Consider the following 22,773-nt stretch of genomic DNA (forward strand, 5'->3'; position numbering starts at 1 on the left):
TCTTTACCATGTGAATAACTGTTCGACTATATTAATGTTGTATAAGTAATAGGTTCAATCAGAAACGATTATGGGTTTACAATGTATTGCAACGTAACCAAGTTGAAGAAACTCTCGCCTTTAATATCGAGATGAATTAAAGCGGTTATGTATTTATGAGGTATTAGGGTGTTTTCATATTCCACGTCACTCGAACCCTTGCAAGAAACCTTATAAATAAACAAATTCTTAAAACTCGACTCATCCAAGAGTTCTTTCCATTTCTAGAGAAAATAAAAACTAACTCGGTAGTACCACAAAGTACTATGGCCGCACTACATATGTATCCGTTGTTGGTCATTTTGCTTTTGGTGAGTCCCTCTAGAATGATTTTGGTAGGTTTTGGAATTTCAACCTTAGAGGCATCACATATCTCCATTAACTGCGCTTGGGAAGTTGGTGGAAGTATTTTTGAAGGTGGGAGTGTAACAGGTGATTGTTGCAATGAGCTTGTGTCTATAGGCAAAACTTATCATGATCTATTCTTCAACTCTGCTCTTGCGTTTAAACCCAATGTAGACAAATCTGAAGCTTTAGCAAAGAGTACACAACTTTGGAACCGATGTGTTGGAATTGCAGTCTCCCGCACATCTTCTATCCCAATTCCAACCTCAAAGGCTTCAAAATCAAAAACAATGGATGAATGTAAAAAACAAATATCCATTAAGTGTGCTCGGGAAGTTGGTGAAACTATTTTCAAAGGTGGGAGTGTAGCAGAAGGTTGTTGCTATGAGCTTGTGTCTGTAGGCAAAATTTGCCATCATCTATTCTTCAACTCTGCTCTTGAGCCTACACCTAATGTCGACAAATCTAGAGCTTTAGCAAAAAGTGTACAAGTTTGGAACCAATGTGTTAAAATTATAATTTCCCCCATCTCTTCTATCTCTTAAACGGGGAATTAAATTGATGCTTATGTATGATATATATGGTATAAGAGAGAGTAACATTTTAACACAATTTATGTTCATGCAACAAAAAAAAAGTGATTTCAAAATTTGAATTCGCTACTAGTTCCATTTACACGGATACTTGATGATCTTGAACAATTCAATAAGTAAAAAATGTGTCAGTTTATGATTACATTTGATGTGGTGATACTTAAAATATATTTGTCAGTTCATGAGCTCAAAAAATAATAAGAATACATGAAAGAATGATGAGAAGAAGATTTGTGAAAGAATCTTGAGGATGGAGTGAGCCACTGAGCCAATCATTTTTAAGCAATTGCGCAATATTCATTACAAGACTTTCCTTACACCAAACAGGATTTACTCTTTTGAGTATAAGACAAGTTTACATAAGATCACTAATGATACACAAGATTTACTTTCCAAATTTACTGCAGATTTAAACATCAAACAATTTTCCCCTGCAAATTGACGATTGGGTTCAATGATTTCATTTCAGTGGATCCATGAAGTTCATTTCACTTGAGCCTAAAACGGGTTTTTTACATTCCGTCCACCCAGAACAAATTGCATCCATCACCAAAAATGTTACTGCAAAGGTACAAACTTCTCCTTTGTGCTCTAAGAACACATCTACATATGCATATCACCACCTCCTCATCACAGACTTAAAGTTACATCTACTAATATCTAAGACGTTAAGTATCTGGCAAAACTTTGGGTGGGCTTGCATCTAAACTAAAGAAGTAAACAAACAGCATAGATTACAGAAGTTTCACTTTGGCAGAACAGTTATAACTTAAGACCTTGGTGCACCAATTTTTCCACCATAGAGGGATGAAACGAAAGTTTCGGACCACTTTTGTAATACAGAATCGGGGACCTTTGATTCGTCCATGAAGGGGTTCCACATACACCCCCCAGGACCTCCGAGGACCCATTTCACTTTTGCTGGTGGTCTGCCGAAATTGAGCTTGGAGGGTCTGTCGTTCGCACCAGAAATATTTCTCGTCAGAGAACTAGAGACAACTTTCTGGGACTGTATCTCACCCAAACTTTTCATCTTCTGACGGCCTGAGCCAGGTGAAAGCTGAAACACAAGCACAATTGGACAAGGCCAAGGATAATGGAGGAGCAAAGAAACCTTTGTTTAATCAGTAATTGTAAAAGAACATACACCAGAATTATTGGCAGGTATCAATGCCTTGAGAGGTGTATCTTCATTTGCTCCTGTTAGGTATCTCTCAACAGATATTATAGAACGGAACCGCTGTCTAGTCCCTGGCTCGATATAGGTCTTCAAAAAAGAAAAAAATTAAAAATCTCATGTTTCTGGAGTGAAGTGTGCTAAACAATGAACAAGCAAATGCAACTGACTTTCAAGTTCTATTAAAACACAGGTTCCTCATGTCCAGCAATCAAAAATAGAAAGGTATGCTAGAACCAACATCATAATGTTCTCTTTCAGAACAATGGATTGTCTAAAATACATTTCACAAAACGATAAGAACTGTTCAGCACAATGTTGCATTCGAATGTTCTTTAAAGGAAGGCATAAGCACATAAAGTTGCTACTGAGGCAAATTTATCAAATGCCAATTGTAATCTCACCTCAATATGGTCATGCTCATTCTTAAAAAAGAGGAAATAAAGAAATCTTGAATAAAGCACTGCTCACTACACGCTCCATATAGAGAAAACGAGCACATACACCATAATTTTCCCAACTTTCCCTTTCCCTCAAATCCTTTTGTCAACTTCTTTCCTCAAGTTCTCTTCAATTTCTATTCTTTTGAAATTTTCGACTAATATACAATAACAACCCTTTTGTATAGTTGATGTGGGTTAACTATAATTTAGAGGATGTTAAGGTAATACAGACATTTTGGTGAAGTCGGTGACCACACAGAGGGATCATCTTTATAACAGTAAATATAACATCTGTACATGTATATGTAAAGTGCATATGCATGCACACTCAGAATGTGCATCTGTGCAATTTCACCCTGTGTTGAGAATGCAAGTATTTTCAGCAAGCGCATGCTAGATATGTAAATTTTTTAAAGCAAAACAGGTACCTTGTCTATGATACGAGAATTGTTTCGTGGCTTTTCCTCAACTTCCCAACCATCAGGTAGTATAAAGGATGAAGTGCTCCAGGTGGTGCGTGGTGTAATTTGCTTCTGCAGATTGGCATTGTCAATGAGGATTTTCTCTTCATATTTCAGGCATTGCAAGCCTCTTTTTCCTTCAATTTGCTATACCATGATCAGAGATACTTCTAAAATCTATTTATGATTTAGCTCCTTCCACATGGTTACCTTTCCCTCCCTATGGATTCAAAAGGGCCCAACTGGATTATAACTAAGTTTTTAAATATATCAAAGTTTACTTTTAATCTGTGCACACGAATTGTAGCAGTGGGAAAAATTCAAATAGTCATGCAAAATCGAGTTTAATTCTGGAATCATATTGAGAAGTATAGTACCTGAAAAATGGTACCTTAATCTTGTGGAACCTCTACCAAACCATGTGACAAGAGTCCAAGACATTATAATTCAGCCCAAATAATTCCTTCAATAAATTTCCCATGGAAAAAGAAGACAAATGAAAATATTGTTGAAAATATCTTGGAAAGGGTATGGATGCATCCTATAATATGATATATCCCCAAGATAGGCCTAAGTTTTTGTGATTTAGATTCCTGATAAAGTCTTCACCACTTCCTTTCCCAACTTGTCCACGGCTTGTAAGACCATGCTAAAGTGATTATGGTAAATTTAGTGCAGAGGAGTGGTGCATAACTAAGCACAACTTCTGGGTTTGTGTTTCTTCTTTTCTAAATTTATCTTCCCAATGCAACACTCATAGTAACAAAAGGAAAAAACCAAACGTAAAATCATTTTAGTTACTGAGTTCTAAGTATTATCATTAGCTGAAAAACAAGTAGGTCAAAGAACTCACATTCCATTCATTGCCTGGTTCTGAATTCTTGGTACGTATTTCGATTTTCCCTTCTGTTAGGTATCTCTGTACAGCTGACAGCGAACGAAACTTCAGTCCCGTGCCAGGCTCAAAGTAATACTGTACAATGACATGAAAGGTTCAATGTAATACTGCACAATGACATGAAAGGGCTCAAGATGGCTGGGTGGCCTAAAAATCCATTCTGGGAAGCATAGCATCAAATATGTTCCAATTGAAAGTTTGATTTCATACAAAAAAGTCGGTCTTATCCTATAAGATCATCAAGATGTACCAATTGAAAGTTTACGGTGCCAGCAGCCAAAAAACAGAGAACATGTGCAACAGAAAAGAAACTAAATATAAGAAGAGAAAAAGGCACTATTAATTAATGGTAGACCCTACCTGATGCTTATTGGGTTTCATGAAGACCCAGATTATCTCATAGAGCATGTGCGACATGAATTAAGAAATATATTAAAAATAATAGATCCTCACCCTAAACATTTACTGGGTTTTATCAAAGACCCAAACTTTCTTATGGAAAAATATGAAATCTTCATAGGGTCAACTGTCTCTTAATAGAGCCAGCCAGTGAACTAAACTCCAATCACTTTCCTTCACTTTTTCTTTTTAAAATTCTTTCTGGGGTGAATTTTACTGATATTCAATTCAAGTAGAGCCTTCAAAATGTGAAATTCCCACAAAACCATAATTTTAAATAAAATCTCAGACTCTTTGCAAAGAATGCCATATGAATCTTGATACCAGTCAAAAACCCTGCTAAACCCCCAACGAAAAAGACCCACCAAGGCATCAAGCCAAACATAGCGAACTACATACATCCACCAAGCAAAATATCCATGCATGCAAAGCATTTACATTTTGAACAAGTTTAGAGAGAGAGAGAGAGAGAGAGAGACCCTGTCGATTTTTCCGGGGTGGGAAGTATTGCTAAGGGCACGGCGCTTTTCCTCAACGTACCAACCATCGGGGAGTCTGAAGGGTGAGGTGGTGACCAATTGCAGGTCCCTTTTGCTGTTACAACTAGGTTCTTCTTCTTCTTCTCCGGCTGGCCTTTTTGTTAGAAGCGGAATTGGGTTGGACTGTGACCATCTGCTCTTCTTCATTGTCACCCTACTGTCAGTGACTCTAGCAAAGGTGTTTGTTTGTTTGGGGCCTGGTTTTAAGACTCACAAGAAGAAGAACCTCCCCTTTGCAAAGCCACTCACTCTGCCTCGGACACGTCAAATCACAGACTGACCAATGTTCCCCACTATTCTAGCAGAACCCAGAAAAAGAAAGAAAAAAAAAATCAGGTTTACAAAGTGCTTTCTAGTTGGAAGTTGGAATTACAAATTTTATGATATGAACTCAATGGCAGTGACAAATGCAGTTCCCTTACAATTCAGATCAGCCACTTGGCTTGGCTTTGCTTAATACAGAAATTGCAGGTCATAAGTTGGAAAATTTGATAGCTCATGTCGGTACGAATCATTTTCATATTATTTCGGCTATATATTGGATTTATACTTCAAGTAATTAAGAGAATTTACCTAATTAAAAAGTAAAACTCACTTTTGCTGGTCATAAGTATTACCATTTGATGTGGTAATACTTAAAATTTCTATATGCCAAGTGAATAAATCTGCCTCACCAGAAGCTCAATCTAGCTTTAATTTTTAGATATCATACATTTCCATCTCAAGACATCAGCTGCTGGTCATTAAATGCAAAATGAGTATTATTGTGTTCTTTGGTGTTACAAACTGCTCCTTTTATGAAAACACATCCATATATACATCTTATCGCTAAAATGTTAAGGATCTGGTAAAACTTTGGGTGGGCTAGCATCTAAAGTAAACAAATAAAACAGTATAGATTACAGAAGTTCCAGTCTGACAAAACAGTTATAACTTATGACTTGGTGCACTAATGTTTCCACCATACATGGATGATTTAAAAGTCTCGGCCCACTTTTGCTTTACACAACCGGAGACCTCAGAATCGTCCATGAAGGGGTTCCACATGTTTCCTCCACGACCTGCGAGGACCCAATTCACTTTTACTGGTGGTCTGCCTAAATTGAGCTTGGATGGTCTATCGCTCTCGCCAGGAATATTTATATCCAGAGGTGTAGAAACTTTCTGGGACTGGACCTCAGGCAAACTTTTTATCTTCTGATCGCCAGAGCAGAGCGAAAGCTGAAACACAAGCAAAACTGGACAAGGTCAAGGATCATGTAGGAGCAAATGAACTTTTGTTTAATCAGTAATTGTAAAAGAACATACACTAGACTTATTGGCAGGCATCAATACCTTAAATGGAGTATTTTCATTCCCTTCTGTTAGGTATCTCTCAACAGCTCTTAAAGAGCGAAACCGCTGTCCAGTCCCTGGCTCTATATAAGTCTGCAAAATATATGTCCAGCGATCAAAATAGAATAGAAGAAATAATGTTCTAGAAGCAACTCTTAAAAATATTTCACAGAAGGTAAAAGAACTGTTCAACACAATGCTGCATTTAGAATTCATGTGAAGGGAAGACATATGCAAGCTATAAGGTGGCTACCAAGGCAAATTTATCAAATGCCAATTTATAAACCACCTCAATACGGTTGTGCTGAATGTGGGCAAAGTGGAAAAGAAATCTTGAATATAGCACACAAACCTTCTCTTTCTATCAACTCCTTTTGTTAACTTCATTCCTCCCGTTTTGTGTAGTCGATGTGAGTTAACTAAATTGTAGGTTAAATAGATGTTAAGCCAAGGTATATGTTTTGTAGAAGTCAGTGACCACAAAGAGGGCTTTATAATAGCAAAGATATCATCTGAACATGCATATGCAAAGTGCAGATACATGAGTGCCACACACGTGCATTTGTGAAATTTCACCCTAGGAAGTATGCAAGTACTTTCAGCAAGTGCAAGCTAGATATACCCTTTCTACAACAGAGAAGAGAAAAACCACCAAAATTTTGAAACAAAACAGGTACCTTGTCTATAACATGAGAATTCTTTCGCTGTTTTTTCTCAATTTCCCAATCATCAGGTAGTATAAAGGACGAAGTACAGGTGGTGCCTGGTATAATTTGCATCTGCAGATTGACACTGTAAATGAGGATTTTCCCTTCATATATTAGGCATTCCAAGCTTTTTCTCTACAATTTGGACTGCTATATGGTGATCAGAGACACTTCTGAAATCCACTTATGATTTAGCTCCTTCATTATTTGCCTGCCTATGGATTCAAAAGATCCCCAATATACTATAACTTTTTTAACTTTTGAGTGTATCAAAGTTTGGACCATTTAATCAGTGCACACCAATTGTAGCAACGGCTGAAGTTCAAATAAATATGCATAACCAAATTTAATTCTGGAATCGTATTAAAAGTATAGTACCTACAAGAAGAAAGGAAAAGAAGAGGCAAGAGGCCAAGATATTATAACTGGCCCCAAATAATTCTTCTATACACTTTCTCATGGAAAAAGTAGACAAATTCTAACAATATTCTTGACAACATCTTGGAAAGGGTTTGGATGTATAAGATAAGATCACCAAGATGGGCCTCAGTTTTTGTAATTTAGATTCCTGATAAAGTCTACACCATTTCTTTTCCCAACTTGTACATGGCTTGTAAGACCATTCTATAGCAATTGTGGTAAATTTAGTGCAGAGGATAAAAGTGGTACAGAACTAAGCACAACTTCTGCGTTTATATTTCTTTTTTATTCTAAATTTATCTTCACACTGTAACCCTCATAGCAACAGAAAGAAAAAAAAACCTGAACTTAAAATCCTTTTAGTTCTTGAATCCTAAGTATTATCATTAACTGAAAAACAAGAAGATCCTAGAACTCACATTGCATTCACTGCCTGGTTTTAGTTTCTTCATATGTGTTTCGATTTGCCCTTCTGTTAGGTATCTCTGTACAGCTGGCAACGAACGAAACTTCAATCCCGTGCCAGGCTCAATGTAATACTACACAATTACATGAAAGGTCTCAGATCTGATCCCCCATAAGACTTAATAGAATAAGTTCACAACATAATAATCTTCATAGTGAACTTTCAAAAATAAGAAATATTATATATAGAAACCCATTATGGAAAGCATAACATCAAGATGTGCCGATTGAAAGTTACAATGCCAGCAGCAAAACAGCAAACATATGCAACAGAAAAGAGAAAAAAAATATGGAAGATGATATATAGAAAGGGGAGTTCTTTACTTGATCACAGAGCATGTGCAGCAGGAATTGAAGAGTATAAAAAAAAAAAAAAAAATAGAATCCCACCCTAAACATTTACAGTTACTGGGTATTAACAAAGACCCCGATTTTCTTATGCAAAAAAAGGAATCTAGATAGGATCAATTGGCTCTAAACTCCAATCATTTGCATTCTTTTTTCCCTTTCAAATTCTTGCTGGGATTAACTTAATGGATAGTAAAATGGAGCCTAGTAACAGTAAATCCATTCCAATGCCTATCTTGGCACTTTATTAATCCAAAACAAAACCATTACCACCCATAAGTTTCCCAATTTTTCACTCTGCAATGAGAAATTCCCACAAACCCACCATTCAAAACATCCCATTAATCTAAACAAAGCATGTCAGAATCACATGAATTTTAATACGACTCAAAACGTTGCTAAAACCCCCCAACAACAAAGAACCACTCAGGCATTTATACAAACATAGCAAGCCATCCATGCATGCAAAGCATATGCATATGCATTGCACATCATGCAATTACAATTGAACAAGTTTAGAGAGAGACACAGAGAGAAACAGAGAGAGACCTTGTCGATTCGGGCGGGGCTGGAGGTATTTCTAAGGGGACGGCGCTTTTCCTCAACGGACCAATCATCGGGGAGTCTGAAGGGTGTGGTGGTGGTGGTGACCAATTGCAATTGGCTTTCGCTGCGACTACTGGGTTCTTCCTCCTTTTTGGCTGCTCTCAGTGTTAGAAGCGGAATTGACTTCGACGACTGTGACGATTTTCCCTTCTTCTTCCTCTTCATGGTGACGGCACTGTCACTCAGCTCCTCGCTGTTCCAGCAGACCCAAAAATACGAGAGTAAAAGACGAAATTGATTAGGAGAATTAACAAGTATTGGTCAATTTACCTTTATGATTGTCAAATCATTTGACTTTATGTATTTTATTGGGCCTTGGATTGGCGGGTTCAAAACCAGCCACTTGGCTCCATCCAATCTGCCGAGGTTGTTTTACTAATGTGCTATTCTTGCGCCAACTTTCTTCATCAACCCCGGGTTTGTTTGATTGAGTTTTTATTTTATTATTTAGAGAAACCTTGATAGATAAATTGATGATTATCACTTTAGATTGATTTTTAATAATTTCACTTTCATCATCATCTTGTTATGACAACTTTGATAAGGTTAATTTTGATATTAAATTTAACTAACTAATATTGTGATGTCATTTTAGGTCAAAACAAGTTGTTTTTGTAGGTAAAGAGGTTGGTTGTTGTGGAGGGCTTGTAGCTCCGGTCGTAATGAGCATTTACCTCCATACCTAAAATTAGATTTTGAATCCCCCCTCTCTCTCTTGTTACCTTTGTAACTAAACATACCTAAAATTAGCTCCGGGCTTGTACTCATATCGAGTAATGTTATTTGGACACACAATATTGACACACTTAGTTGACACCCGATGATGTGTCAATGTATCATTCGCTGAATAGAAAACGAAGAGAAAAGAAGAGTAAATGATACATTGACACATCAGCGGGTGTCACTAAGTGTGTCAATGTTGTGTGTCCAAATAGCATTACTCTAAAGTAAATTATCGCTTGTATAAAAAAATAAATAATAAAATATGTCACAAACTATTCTACATGTCGGACTCGGGATGTTTGGGCTTTAGTTGTCATATGGGCCATACATCTGTGAGGAGAATTTCGTTTGCACTTACTACCTTAGCTGGGTCTTGGCTAACTTCAGTAATCTTTAGTTTTGGCCTGCCCAAAACCAATAACAAGATCTGTCAAATGAAATGTGTTGTTCAAAAATCTTGAACCCCGAAATCTGTTAGGCCGCTGGCTTTACAAGACGCAGTCACGCAGCACATCATGACTGGCTTTATATTATATCATTGCCAATGTAAATACTAGCTAGCTTGTTGGGAATTGATAGCTCTACTGTACGCTTTTGGGTGTAAACAGAAGCACGTTTTGTCAAACCAAAGAGCATTCTATAATACAAAATGTTATCTCATTTATTACGTAGCTCGAGATGTTAAGAGTATTTATCCCTTTATTAGAGATCGCTGATATCATAAGAATGTTCGTTCGTAGAAAAATAAAATAAAATAACAGTCTAGCAAATGGTATGGCCGGCGTGCGTTCCAACAGATTACTAATACTAACAGAGCCTACCAGTTTAGTATTCTGGTAGACCTTTCTGGTGAGTATACCCCAAATACGAGTAGCTGGTCTATGATCAGCCAACCATATTAGAATCACGTGTACAAGTTTCTCTAGATAACGAAGAATATTATAGCTCATGAATGCGTTGGTTATCACGTGTACCAAACTTATTAGGAAAATGCTCATCAATCAATAACAAACAAATATTAGAGAAAATATATGTCACATGAGCAATAATTTCTTGTATTTAGTATTTATTAATGTGCTATTTTCAATTTTTAGATTTTTCTCAGATCATTTGTGATATTAGAATGCGACCACGTGATATATCACACATATTATAATAACCCGAAAAAAGAATAAAATAAATTTTTTAAAAAAAAGAAGAAGCAGAAAGCAACTACTTTTCAGTGAAGCTGACATGCAACATCTAGAAGTAAAAGTCCGTCGATGGCAAAAGCAAGGAAGTTCAAAACACTTATTCAAATATAAACCGTACACACTTTGAATAAGACTGACATCCGTACTCACATCAGCTAACCTTTTGGAGGAAGAGGAAAGTTTATTATAAAAACAGTTGGGGGCCATGAATTTGTCTTATGTTTGACCAAATTTAATTTCAGGTGGGCTGTGGGCACACACACCCAACTCACCAACACATGAGGAAAAAGAAGGACATGTAATTGAACAAGGGACAATGTTCACAGTTGTTCACATAAGAAAAAGCTAAATACGGACACTAATGACATATAAAAATATTTGTGCATGTTAGGCCATCTCCAGTAATAGGGCTAAATGTAGTTCATGGCTAAAAATTTAGCTCTCCAAAATATTAATTTTTTAAAGAATAGTTCATGGCTAAATTTTTCCATCTCTAGTCATGCATGGCTATATTTTAGGGTCTTTCATATTTTATTATTTTGAGAAAAACTATGGTACAACATTTATACATTCCACAACTATGTATTATTTAATTTAATTAAACTACTATTTAGAGACAATATTCCATGACTAAGAATTTTTTATAATTTTTTGGCTTTTTATCACAAATGGTCCTTCACGTTTACGAAATTATCACGAATGGTCCTTGAGGTTTTTTTGTGACACTAATAGTCCTTAACGTTTGGGTTTTTTTATCACAAATGGTCCTTGCCGTTATAAACTCTGTTAAGTGTGACGTGGAAAATAAGTGGAGCCCACATGTCCAATCACATTGTGACATGTGGATAAAAAATAATTAAATAATTTTTTAATGAAAATTCCTTCTTTTTTTTCTGCAACTTTTCATCCCCCTTCCTTAACTCTCAGTCAGTCTCTCCCCCTCTGCCCTCGCTCTCCACCCTTTGCTCTCCATCTTTTCTCCCTCTGTTTTTTTCTTTTCCACTGCCACCTGCAACTTTTCATCCCCCTTCCTTACAGTTGCCTAGAGATGGAGAGCATCAGTAACATTGTATTGACCTTGATGACCTTATAACCCAGAAAGGGAAGAATATTAGCCTCAGTATGAGCCACGAAACAGCAAAAAATCCAAATAACACACTTGCGGCAAGCTCCTTCTCAGAATACTTGAAAACCTTGGCAGCTTCCATAAATACATCACTCTCGTCATGCAGGGCAAGAATGATTGAGCCAATCCGAAAAAAGCTACAAGTGGCCGAAAAATGAAAAGAAAGTCATTGCATGAGATCCTCCACACCACACAAATGCACATTGCTAAATATCTGCTTTGTGGTACCAACATATTATTGTGCTCGCAGAAAACCTGAAAAATACCTCGTAATGTATGAGAACCCAATCATGAGAACAATAATTACATGGTGACCCGTCATCACTGAGAAATCCTTCCTTCAAGTCTCCCATGTAAGGAGGGCAACAATGCTGTAGGTATAGAATCCACATTGACCCATATACAAAAGCTTTATGGGAAGCCTGAAATGAGAAAGGAATAGAGTTAGAATAGACAATTTCAGCATGCTATGTCTGTAAAAACCAGATTATGCGAAAACTCATCATTGATCTAGAGATGGAGAGCAACTGTATATCTTATATTTTTTTCTTGCAGGTGGCAGTGGGAAATAAAAAAACAGAGGGAGAAAAGATGTAGAGCAAAGGGTGGAGAGCGAGGGCAGAGGGGTAGAGAAACTGAGTAAGGAAAGGGGGGTGAAAAGTTGCAGAAAAAAAAATTGAATTTTCATTAAAAAATTATTTAATTATTTTTTACCCACATGTCACAAAATGTGGGCTCCACTTATCTTCCACATCACACTTAACAGAGTTTATAACGGCAGGGACCATTTGTGATAAAAAGCCCAAACGTTAAAGACTATTAGTGTCACAAAAAAACCTCAAGGACCATTCGTGATAATTTCATAAACGTAAAGGACCATTTGTGATAAAAAGCCTAAGTTTTTTAAACAACACTTGAAAGCATTTAAAAAGGTGACCACATTTATAAATAATTATAAATAAATAAAAAAGGATGAGTTTCAATGGTCTAACCTCCAACGGTCATGACTAATAATTTTTTATAATTTTTTTACTATATATATCCAACTCACGTCAGCACTTTTAATGTTGGCAATTGGATATGCATTTGTATGAGATGATTCGTGCTCTTGCCCACACTTGATAATTTATCTTCTTCAAAAGCACATGTATGGGGCCCACAAAAAATTTGGCTGAGGCCAAAGTTGAGCTAAATGTGGACCGATTGGAGGGCTAAAGGGCAAAATATGGCCATCTAAATTTGGCCAAAATTTTGTTTTGCCCATGGCTGGAGATGGGTTTTGCATTATTTTAGGGCTATATTTGGGATATAGCCTATGGCTGAAGATGGCCTTATGTATGCAACTATATATAATTTTCAATTTTTTGTTTTTGGTTTTGTTTTTAAATCTAGAATTCATAATAGATACACCAATTTCTTTTCAGCCTATTATTTTCTCTCATATTTTACGATTACGAGACAATGTAGGCTCATAAGAGCATATCCTCAAAAGCCATTTCCAGCGCAGCAATCCAGCTTGGGCAGATGGTGGGCTCCACCAAGTCTGGACAGCCCTGAAAGCAAGAATAGCCTGAGTTGTTGCCTAAGAGCGACGTCATCAACGTAAATTTTTTTTAAAACAAATTGAAACAAAATTCAGAAATATTTTTTTATACATACTTATCAATTTTTTTTTATATATTATTAATCTCATACATAAAAATAAAATTAATCCCATATGAATAGTAATTGCCATTGGGTTGCCATCACTGGTAGACCTATAATTTTTTTAGTAGAGGTACAATATTGACTAAGTATGAAAAATGGTTTTTCGGAATAATTATTTTCTCAAGATAATTTTTGGCGGCTTTTATTCCTTACACATCAAATAAGAAAATTTGATTTTATGGGATTTTAGTATGAAGTATATATTGACTTAATGAGCCATCATTTTTAGCCTAAATCGTATTTTGCACTAAAACCGATTTTTAATATTTTGATTTGGTGGGAATTTGATTTTCTAGTATTTTTATTTGAATCCAAATGGGGGGTACTTCCTTATTTATATTGTAAACTTAAGTAAATGGAGTAATATAAAAATAAATGAAAGAAAAAGGACAAAGACATTTACTTAAATGTTGAAAATGGAAATAAGGTAATCTGTACACCAGTTAAGCAAATGGGCAATTTAAAGCACCTACAATGATTTATCATTATAGTATAAAAATACATAATGGCCAATGGGTTCCCACCAGAGTGACAACCCATTTCGAACTCTAGACTTGAACTCTAACGTAACAAAAAAGAAACATAATGTATATAGGGTAATACGAATGACCCGCATAAATTATGATAATTGCGAATGGAAATTGCTTGACCCTTTCTCTAGAATTACAGGTCATCAACTATACAAAGTGAGAGACAATTATATATACAAATGGGGCCGACTTGAAGTTGGGAGAAGACTCTGAAGGCAGCAGGAAACAAGGAGTGAATTAAGCAAAGTAAGGCAAAGGGAACTTATTAGGAAAGGCATTGCATTGACATAAATGGTGTGAAACTAGGAAGCTCACACTGAATCAACTTCTACACGTACAGCTGTGACGTGGATGATTGAGATGGACCGCGTAGTTTTCTAGTAAGACACAACTTACTAACATTTATTAACAACATATAATAATACGTGGCAATACGTGGTGTGGTGGGGGTACAAACTTGCGATGCACGTTGCCTCCGTTTTCTTCTTTCCACTGGGAGCTTCTATTTTATCGCTTTTCTTTTAATTGCTTTCACGGTGCCCACCCAACTCAAACAACGGGTTTTGTAACTGTCCACGCGCTGCGGATGATTGATCTATGTCACTAAATACAACCTACTAGAAGTGTCCAACACTCCACATGAGCAGCATATGCCTGATTAGCATCATATGGATAAATATTAAATTCGAGTAGGAAAATAAAAAGGAAACTATATTTGATAGATATGCCACATTCACAAGTTATGTAAACCTTTTTTTGTTTAAGTAACATCCAATTTTTATAAGAAAAAGTTTAATAAAAATTGAAAAAAAAAATATTGGGAAAAACTTAACAACAACCCAACACACCACCTCTCTCTAGACCAACGATCTTAACTAATTCAAGATTGGAGAGATTGTCAATTTGAGGGTAAACAAGTTCGCTAATCACTCTTTTGGACTTCCATCGGCTTGAAACAAAGATAAAGATGCTAAAGGAGAGTGTTAGCCACCGATAATTGAGGTGGTTAATGATTAAGAGGCGGTCAAATTTTTCTATCATAAAATTATGATCTTAATGTAAATTAAGAATTTTATTTATAAAAAAGTTTTGATTGGGTTTTCGTGTAACATGTTTTAAGTTCAAATGAAAGTACTTTTAATAGTACTAACTTTGGCCCTCTTTAATGAAGAACATAAAAAAAATTAAAAATTGTGGATAATTATGGTAAAGAAGAAAGGGAGGAAAAAATTCTAATCGTTAATATTTTTCAAAACAAAAAAGTAGAATTATTTAAATATTATAAGATATTTTACATTACACCCATTAGAAAAAGAAGAGTAAAAAGCTAGTTTCGATTCTGTTTGACACGCGCCTTGGGTACGTGTTGGACTAGAACACCGAGTAAAATCCTATCTAGAATTGTCGGAATGTTCAACTACTGACCCACTGGTCGCCTAAAACGACCGCCTCAGGAAGGAAGGAAGCTTTCTCCAGCAACGCGGTGACGCCTTACTGACGGCGCTTACCAGACTCCCACTCAAATTCAAACATATTTACAAAATTACTGAACTCCTTCCAATTACTTAGTCCCCAAGACACCCGTGGGCAAATCCACCGCTTCGCTTAGTCCGTACGCGACAAGTCAGCATCTCCTAGTCATACTTGAGATGTAGCTGCCCCCAAAACATCTCTCTTCCCTATATAAATACCATCCTCAAGCTCATTCTAAGCACTTCCAGCAGCAACAACAACCTTAACACTCTCAAACACACACAAGCCTTATCCCTTTTTTTCTAAATCTAAATTTCGGTTCGCCACCCGAACTTAAATCATAAACCTTAAACCCGATTTGGACTCCTGAGTTAGCCATGAAGCGAGGCCGAGAAGATCAAGATGACCAAACTCTAGATTTGGTCAATTGTTTGATGCTACTATCCAAAATAGACCAACCCGATTCCTCCCCCACCAAAGCCGAAGATTTAAAACGAGGCCGAGTGTTTATATGCAAGACATGTAATCGGGAATTCCCCTCGTTCCAGGCCCTTGGGGGCCACAGAGCGAGTCACAAGAAGCCGAAGCTGACGCCCGGCGGGGCAGTCGACCTCCTACAGCTGGCGCAATCTCCGGAGTCCGCCGCAAAGCCCAAGACGCACGAGTGCCACATATGCGGGCTCGAGTTTGCGGTTGGACAGGCGCTCGGGGGACACATGAGGAGACATAGAGAAGAAATTCAAGCTAATGCGGTTCGAGCTCGGTCGTCGCCGGCCACGCCGGTTTTGAAGAAGTCGAATAGTAGTAAAAGGGTGTCGAGCTTCAACTTGGACTTGAATTTGGATTTGAGATTGGGCCTGCCTGCTTATCATAGCCAATACGATTTGGCGACGAAGCTGCAGTTGATTTCTTGATTTGGTCGATTGATCTATTACAGATGTGAATTATATTTAATTTATTTATTCCTTCCTATAGATAACAGGCAGATTTTATTTTTTTGATTCGATATTTATATAGAAACATAGTGGCGGGGGATTATTGGATTGTCTTTTCCCCCGCTGTTTTGTTAGCTGATTTTGTTATTGATTTTATGAGATTTTGTATTCTATTTTTCTTAATTAATTGTTACGCTTATTTATTTGTATATTGCAATGTACATAAACAGATCTTCTACCCAATAAAATCAATTTAGTAAATGCTTTAATATTTAATTTATTGCCAATTAAAATTGGAGTTACAAGTTATGTAACATCAGAAAGACTCATGGTATTTATGTTAACCTCATAAAAACCTTACTTTTCTTGATGAAACAAATACAATAAATAAGGACCTGTATCTAAATTATGAACACAATTAAATTTCCTTATAATGCCAACGAGGTATAGTCCAGTGAAAAAGGGCATTGACTTATAGATCATAGGTCTCATGTTCGAAACCTACATCTTGATTGTGTGTAAGCGCACTGGCGAACCTATTAAGGCACAAGGAGGTGCAATTGCACGTTCCCTCGTCAGAAAAGCCTCTGCAAGCGCTGCATATTGCCCCTATACTAAGGTTGGGTGGTGCAATCTAGGTGTTCGACGAATTGCCTTAACCAAGGCTTGCTGCGCTGGGTTGTTGTTGCGCTACGTACGTTGCTGTGTGCATCACGCATATTTTTTATTTTATTTTTTAAACATCCTGACCAAAACGATGTCATTTTGGATCAGGGTTTTAAAAAAAGAGGAAACTAGGCTGCGCAATTCTTGGGCTTTAACAAACTTTGATATAACCTGCTTAAAAAATGATAAAAAGGCTATAAAAAATAAAAAGGAAAGGCTTTTAACAAGCTTTCCTTTTCTTTTCTTTTTTAAACAAAGATTAAACAAAAAAGGAAACTCTTGCATTACACATGGGATAGTGACGCAGCGTGACAATTGATTGGCTAAAATTTTAGCTTAAAACATGTAATTTTGGAATCCACCAAGAAATATGAGAGAACCTCAAGTTTATTTGATAAACTGAAATAACAAAACATAACCCCAACCACAGGTAAAGTATGTTTAAATACTCCTAGAAACCTTAGGAATCACAAAGAAATTAAAATAGGAAAATAACAAAGCTTCCAAAAACTGTAAAAACTTTAAAATTGATTTTCGGGCTAGTAAAAAATCTCGGATGCCCGAAAAAGCCCTTACATCATGGCGAAGCCCAAATCCGAGCTCGAAGCCCAAATATGTAGCTTACCCGATTTGCCTTTGTGCACGTGTCACTCTAGCTCCTCTTCAATTGCTTCCGCCATATGTTATACATTAGATAGAATTACACATGGGTAAAAGCACTCATGAAAGATGTTTGTGTTGAGAGTATATGTTGTCCATGTGTTGAGAGTCGACCTCCACGTCACCCAATATATGTTGTCCATGTGTTAGGCTTGAAAGTTCGCCACACATGCAGGGGTGTGTTGAGAGTGTTTGTCCCATATTAAAAAGTTAAGGGATCTAGCATGAGTTTATAAGCAATTGGGCTACTCCCCCATTGCCAATTGGTTTTGGGGTAAAACCTCAATTTCCTTCAATTTGCACATGATATCTTCTTCTTCTTCATTTGTTGTGCTTTGATTTAAAGATCACAATGGCATGTGAACAAATTTGGATTAGGCTTTAGTGATATAAATCTTTTGTCAAACTTTTTTTTCACGCCAAATTTTCGTTTATGATATTTGAATGTAGAATATTTTTCAACAAAATATATAAATACTATTTTTCCTCATCGACAACAATTATAGGTTATTTGTAATACTATATCTTTATATGACTTATGAATGACATTAGTATTGTTTAAATTATAAGGATATTTGATTCTCAATTTTTTTATATATATATAAAGCTTTTAGCATTTCAAAATTGCACATCCGCTAACAAATTCCTAGCTTCGCCAGTGTGTGTGAGAAAACTCCCTCCCCTCTAATTTAAATCATCACTTGTACTTTAAAAAAAAAAAATTGAAATTCTGGATAAAAAGAAGAACAAGAAAAAGAATGCAACAGTCACATTTTCCAATTTTCCAGAGTAATAAAATATTTAAGAAATGTATTTTACACTCCAATACACATTTAAACTGTCTCTTTTCTATCTACCTCTGGAATGTCCCATGTATGTCATCTTCCAAGCGTATGATATGACCAGTATGGGTCATGGCCCACACTCAACATTTTTTATTCTTCCTTTTCCTTTCCTTATCTCTTCTTTCTCTGTTTCCTTGATTAAAAAAATTCGTGCATCTATCCCTTCTCTCTCTCTCCTCCTCTTTCTTCTTTTTCTTCTTCCTCTTTAATTATTTCCTCATCTCCCCTCTGTTTATATTTTTATCTGCGTTCATCTCTTCTCTCTCTCTCTCTCTCTCTCTCTCTCTCTAGTACTAACGCTCGTGGAGCAAAAAGTGGCCACACGACAGGCAAAGCCAGGGACATTCTTCGAGTCTCTGAATATTGTCCGGTAGTTCATGTGAGGTGTTTTAGTAAAACTACAAGTGACTGGTGCTGTGTAACATGTACCTTTGTCTATTTGGGTTGACGTCTACTAGGAGAATCATTTTTTATGATATTGGCCCACTATTATGTAAATGATTATGAGTTTATTTGATGGAAGATAGTATTGAATTAAAAAATATCAGTTCAAGTTTAGACAAGAGAGAGAGAGAGAGAGCAGATGAAGAGTTGGCGTTAAAAATATTCATATATTTAGCGCATAAGTATCAATTAAATACTTAATTTTCACAAGAAAACATATGTTGTTTTTTGTTTTTTGTTTTTTTTGGTCTGAACCGCGAGGTGGTCCTGTATGGGCCCCAATTATGGGTGGCACCTTTAAGCCTTAACCACAATCCAGACTAATCCCCGCTCACATCGGGTTGGCCCGTAAGGGGTACAGTGCTGGCCAAAGTGGTGACTCCATACGAGAGCAGGGATCGAACCCCTGACCTCTCTTAAGGAATGAGAGTGCCGAACCACTCACACCAACCACCTTAGTTAACATATGTTGCTTTTTTAATGCTCTATATTCTATAGGGTTCTTATTTTCAAATGGGCCTAAATTTACACTTGGAATTCAACGTAATGTGATCCAAAAGTATTAAGATCGATGTATCAAATTGATATATAGATCATATTCATGTTCAATTTCCCTTGTAAGACATTGACAACCAATTAATTCACACTTGTATCTCAATAGAAAGAAATTATTGTGTGTTCAATACATCATGTGGTACGTTGAAGATGTGTTCAATATACCGACTTTGTAACACTGTATGATGTATACTTATCAATATACCAAATAGTGTATCAAAATCTCTCCTACCTCTCTTCCCCCCAATACTAGAAAATGTCCCAAATATTTGAATTCACCTCCACTTTTCAAAAGAAAAGGAAAAACAAACGCATGAGAAAATCATTGTGCTACGGGTGATTTTTTCTATCATACATACTTACAAAGAATTGTTATAACCACTCTATGTTTTGCCCATAATATGATTTTCGGCTAACAACAACGTGACCTTATACTATATATATATATATATATATATATATATATATATATATATATTCAAGAATGTTCAGGTACAAATACCGGTATACTTACCTTAATATGGCATTTAGTACTATTCTTTTGAATCATCCGACAATGTAATTTAAAATTCAAACACGTACATTTCTACGGTGTCATATGAAATCAAGAATTTAGGTAAGTGAAGAATGAACCAGGTTGAATCTGGATATGTATATTCTAGTTTTGATTCCAAACTTGACTTACTATCACAGGCAGGAGCACTAGGGTTCCAATTCCATGGTGTCAAGAACGAGTTGGGAGAGAAATTTTTATTAAGAAAACAAGGAAACCCAATTCTTATTCCTAAAAAGAATCCAGTATATTTCTTATTCGATATCTATATTCTATAAAGTACATTTTTACCAACGAACTCCACAACATAGAAATCAAAGTATATCCACAAAATAAATTTTATAAAATCAACTATATATGTAAGTCTTGAAATTGTTGTTTCTAAAAGACTAAACAAATTACTCAATCACAAACTCATTGTAAACTTATCACAACCCCTTAAACTCCTTTCAATTTACTAATTGTAGTACTGATGATCTTGATCAAGCAAAAAGCTGTGATCATCATCGCACCATATTTTGCCTAGAATATGTCAGCTTTTCTCTTGAAGGCTTCTGTGTCTTCCTCACCGCCCTTCTCGTCGCAAAAGAACGAACCAGGTTGGAACATGATGCATTCTTGCTTTGTCTCCACACTTGATGTATTGTCGTCACAGGCAGAGGCATTAGGGTTAGGGTTCCAATTCCATGGCGTCAAGAAGGAGTCATCAAACTTCAAGAAGGACGTGAGTCGCTTGTAGTCAATGGTTGGTTCATGATCATCATCAAGTGCCTGATCATCATCAGACTCCAAGAAGGATGTCAGGAACTTGAAGTCAATGGTTGGTTCAAGGTCATCATCAAGTTCTTGATCAGCTTCCACCAACGTATTTGCTGCTTCTTCTTCCATTGGATATCTGATGGTGCACTGTAAGTCACTGTGGTCTCGTTTGCTTGGAGAAAAAACTTGATGAAAAAGTTTATATTTCTTGTTTCTCTTAGAGCTCTGGTGCACTTGGTGTTTGAGTTTCCACCCTATTTTATAGAGATGTGGGGTAATTCCTAATTAAAAAAGGTATAGGATTTCTAGGGATCAATCCATATTGGGAGAGGCATTTTTATTACAAATTCTTTGTAATCGGTACAAAAATTCATTCTAAAGAAAAATGGAAACCCAATCCTTATCTTCTCTAACAACTTGTGTGTGTGCATAATTACGTGTACTAGTTTTTATTTGTTAAGTTTCTAATCCATTTTTACAAAATGTATAAATTAAAAAAATACCAATTTTTTTTCTTGCATAACAACTTCGCATTCCTTGTTCAATAATAATTTCAACGAGCCAGAAAACTGTTATCCTTGGTCTGCAAACTAAAGCTATTTTTTAATGAACTACACGCCGTTGGTAATACTATTCTCCTTTATATTGAAAATTCATATATTCAACGTATAAATATCAATTATATACTTTCTTTTCACAAGAAAAAAAATGTTGGTTAAATAGTGGTAAAACGCTAAGTATATGATGTTGGAGTTCATGGGTTGTTTTTGTGATCCCTTCCCTCCCACAACTCCCTCATTATAGCATTTCCGTGATTTCTCGACTTGGTATAATTCCCAAGCTTAGTATTTCTATATATTTGAATGACTCAAATTCTCTGTCCGCATTCAAGTGGGCTTTCAGGGTTTTCAATGATCAAATATCCACTTCCATACTCCATACTCTATGGGCTTCTTTAGCGCTTGTTGTAGTAATAGGCATTGTCTTATAACAGTTTCTTTTACATAGATCCTCTATTGATAATATGGCACGAAAATGAACATTAGTACCTTATTTTACATTGAGTCCCACATTTTTATAATACATATTATGTGTACATGTATTATCATTTTGATGACAACACATCCGTGCCCAAATTGGCACGAAAGAGTCATCAATCCCTAAAAAGCACAAACCTTATATTTTTAATATTTGATTGTCCCATCGCTTTTGTTGTTTTAATATGTTTAAACATTTGTTTTCTTTAAACCATTCATCGGTTTCCTTTTTCCCATTCGGTTTGCAATTCATTGGTTTTTCATTTTCTCAAAACCTGCTACTATCACAGGCAGGAGCACTAGGGTTCCAATTCCATGGTGTAAAGAACGAGTTGGGAGAGGCATTATTATTAAGAAAACAAGGAAACCCAATTCTTATTCCTAAAAAAAAATTCAATATACATTCGATACCAATCAGTCCCGCTCACCTAAGGACCTAAAAATGAGGTCTTGTGAGCAACTATTCAATACAAACCCTTAGATTAATCTAATGGCACAAATAACTAGAAGTTTAAACCCTTATTCATACTGAAAGGTAAAATCAAGAACAGAGAAAGAGATCTTAGAAAAGGGCACTGCAGAATTGCCAGTGGGTTCCTTTGAAAAGCCTAGCTAGTCTTGATAACCAAGAACTTATGAAGGCTATAATAAGAGAAAACTGGTTAAATAGTAACGTTGGCTTACAAGATTCTTCAAATTCCATGACTGCTCCAGAATATATGGATTTTGATGATAAAGTTCAGGAAATAAAAAATACAGCCAGGCAAGCGCGAGTAGTTGAGGGTATGGACC

General features: G+C 36.2%; 2 protein-coding genes and 2 pseudogenes across 3 annotated transcripts; 1 reads left to right on the forward strand and 3 right to left on the reverse strand.

Moving 5' to 3' along the window:
- Nucleotides 1-1,300: 1,300 nt before the first annotated feature.
- LOC110762077 (methyl-CpG-binding domain-containing protein 7-like) lies at nt 1,301-5,246 on the reverse strand. The gene is made up of 5 exons (XM_021964678.2): nt 4,835-5,246; nt 3,912-4,031; nt 3,026-3,130; nt 2,125-2,244; nt 1,301-2,037 (listed from the first exon to the last, which is right to left on the reverse strand). Exons 1-5 carry the CDS (start codon nt 5,039-5,041, stop codon nt 1,747-1,749), a joined length of 843 nt encoding a protein of 280 aa, XP_021820370.2. The 5' UTR covers nt 5,042-5,246; the 3' UTR covers nt 1,301-1,746.
- A 391-nt stretch (nt 5,247-5,637) lies between these two features.
- Nucleotides 5,638-9,027, reverse strand: LOC110762079 (methyl-CpG-binding domain-containing protein 7-like). 2 transcript variants are annotated; one of them, XM_088255105.1, is made up of 5 exons: nt 8,719-9,025; nt 7,776-7,895; nt 6,907-7,008; nt 6,230-6,322; nt 5,638-6,115 (listed from the first exon to the last, which is right to left on the reverse strand). In XM_088255105.1, the coding sequence occupies exons 1-5, from the start codon at nt 8,938-8,940 to the stop codon at nt 5,822-5,824; spliced, it is 831 nt and encodes a 276-aa protein (XP_088111231.1). In that variant the 5' UTR covers nt 8,941-9,025; the 3' UTR covers nt 5,638-5,821. The 2 variants fall into 2 exon arrangements, with proteins under 2 accessions (XP_088111231.1, XP_088111232.1); XM_088255106.1 differs by lacking the exon at nt 6,907-7,008 and having other exon boundaries at nt 8,719-9,027.
- Nucleotides 9,028-9,811: 784 nt separating this feature from the next.
- Nucleotides 9,812-11,954, reverse strand: LOC148294069 (ceramide synthase LOH2 pseudogene; annotated as a pseudogene).
- A 3,762-nt stretch (nt 11,955-15,716) lies between these two features.
- LOC110762089 (zinc finger protein ZAT12 pseudogene) lies at nt 15,717-16,671 on the forward strand (annotated as a pseudogene).
- Nucleotides 16,672-22,773: the final 6,102 nt, after the last annotated feature.

This window comes from Prunus avium, chromosome 6 (genome assembly GCF_965620075.1).
Source record: "Prunus avium chromosome 6, drPruAviu1.hap1.1, whole genome shotgun sequence".
Taxonomy (NCBI): domain Eukaryota; kingdom Viridiplantae; phylum Streptophyta; class Magnoliopsida; order Rosales; family Rosaceae; genus Prunus; species Prunus avium.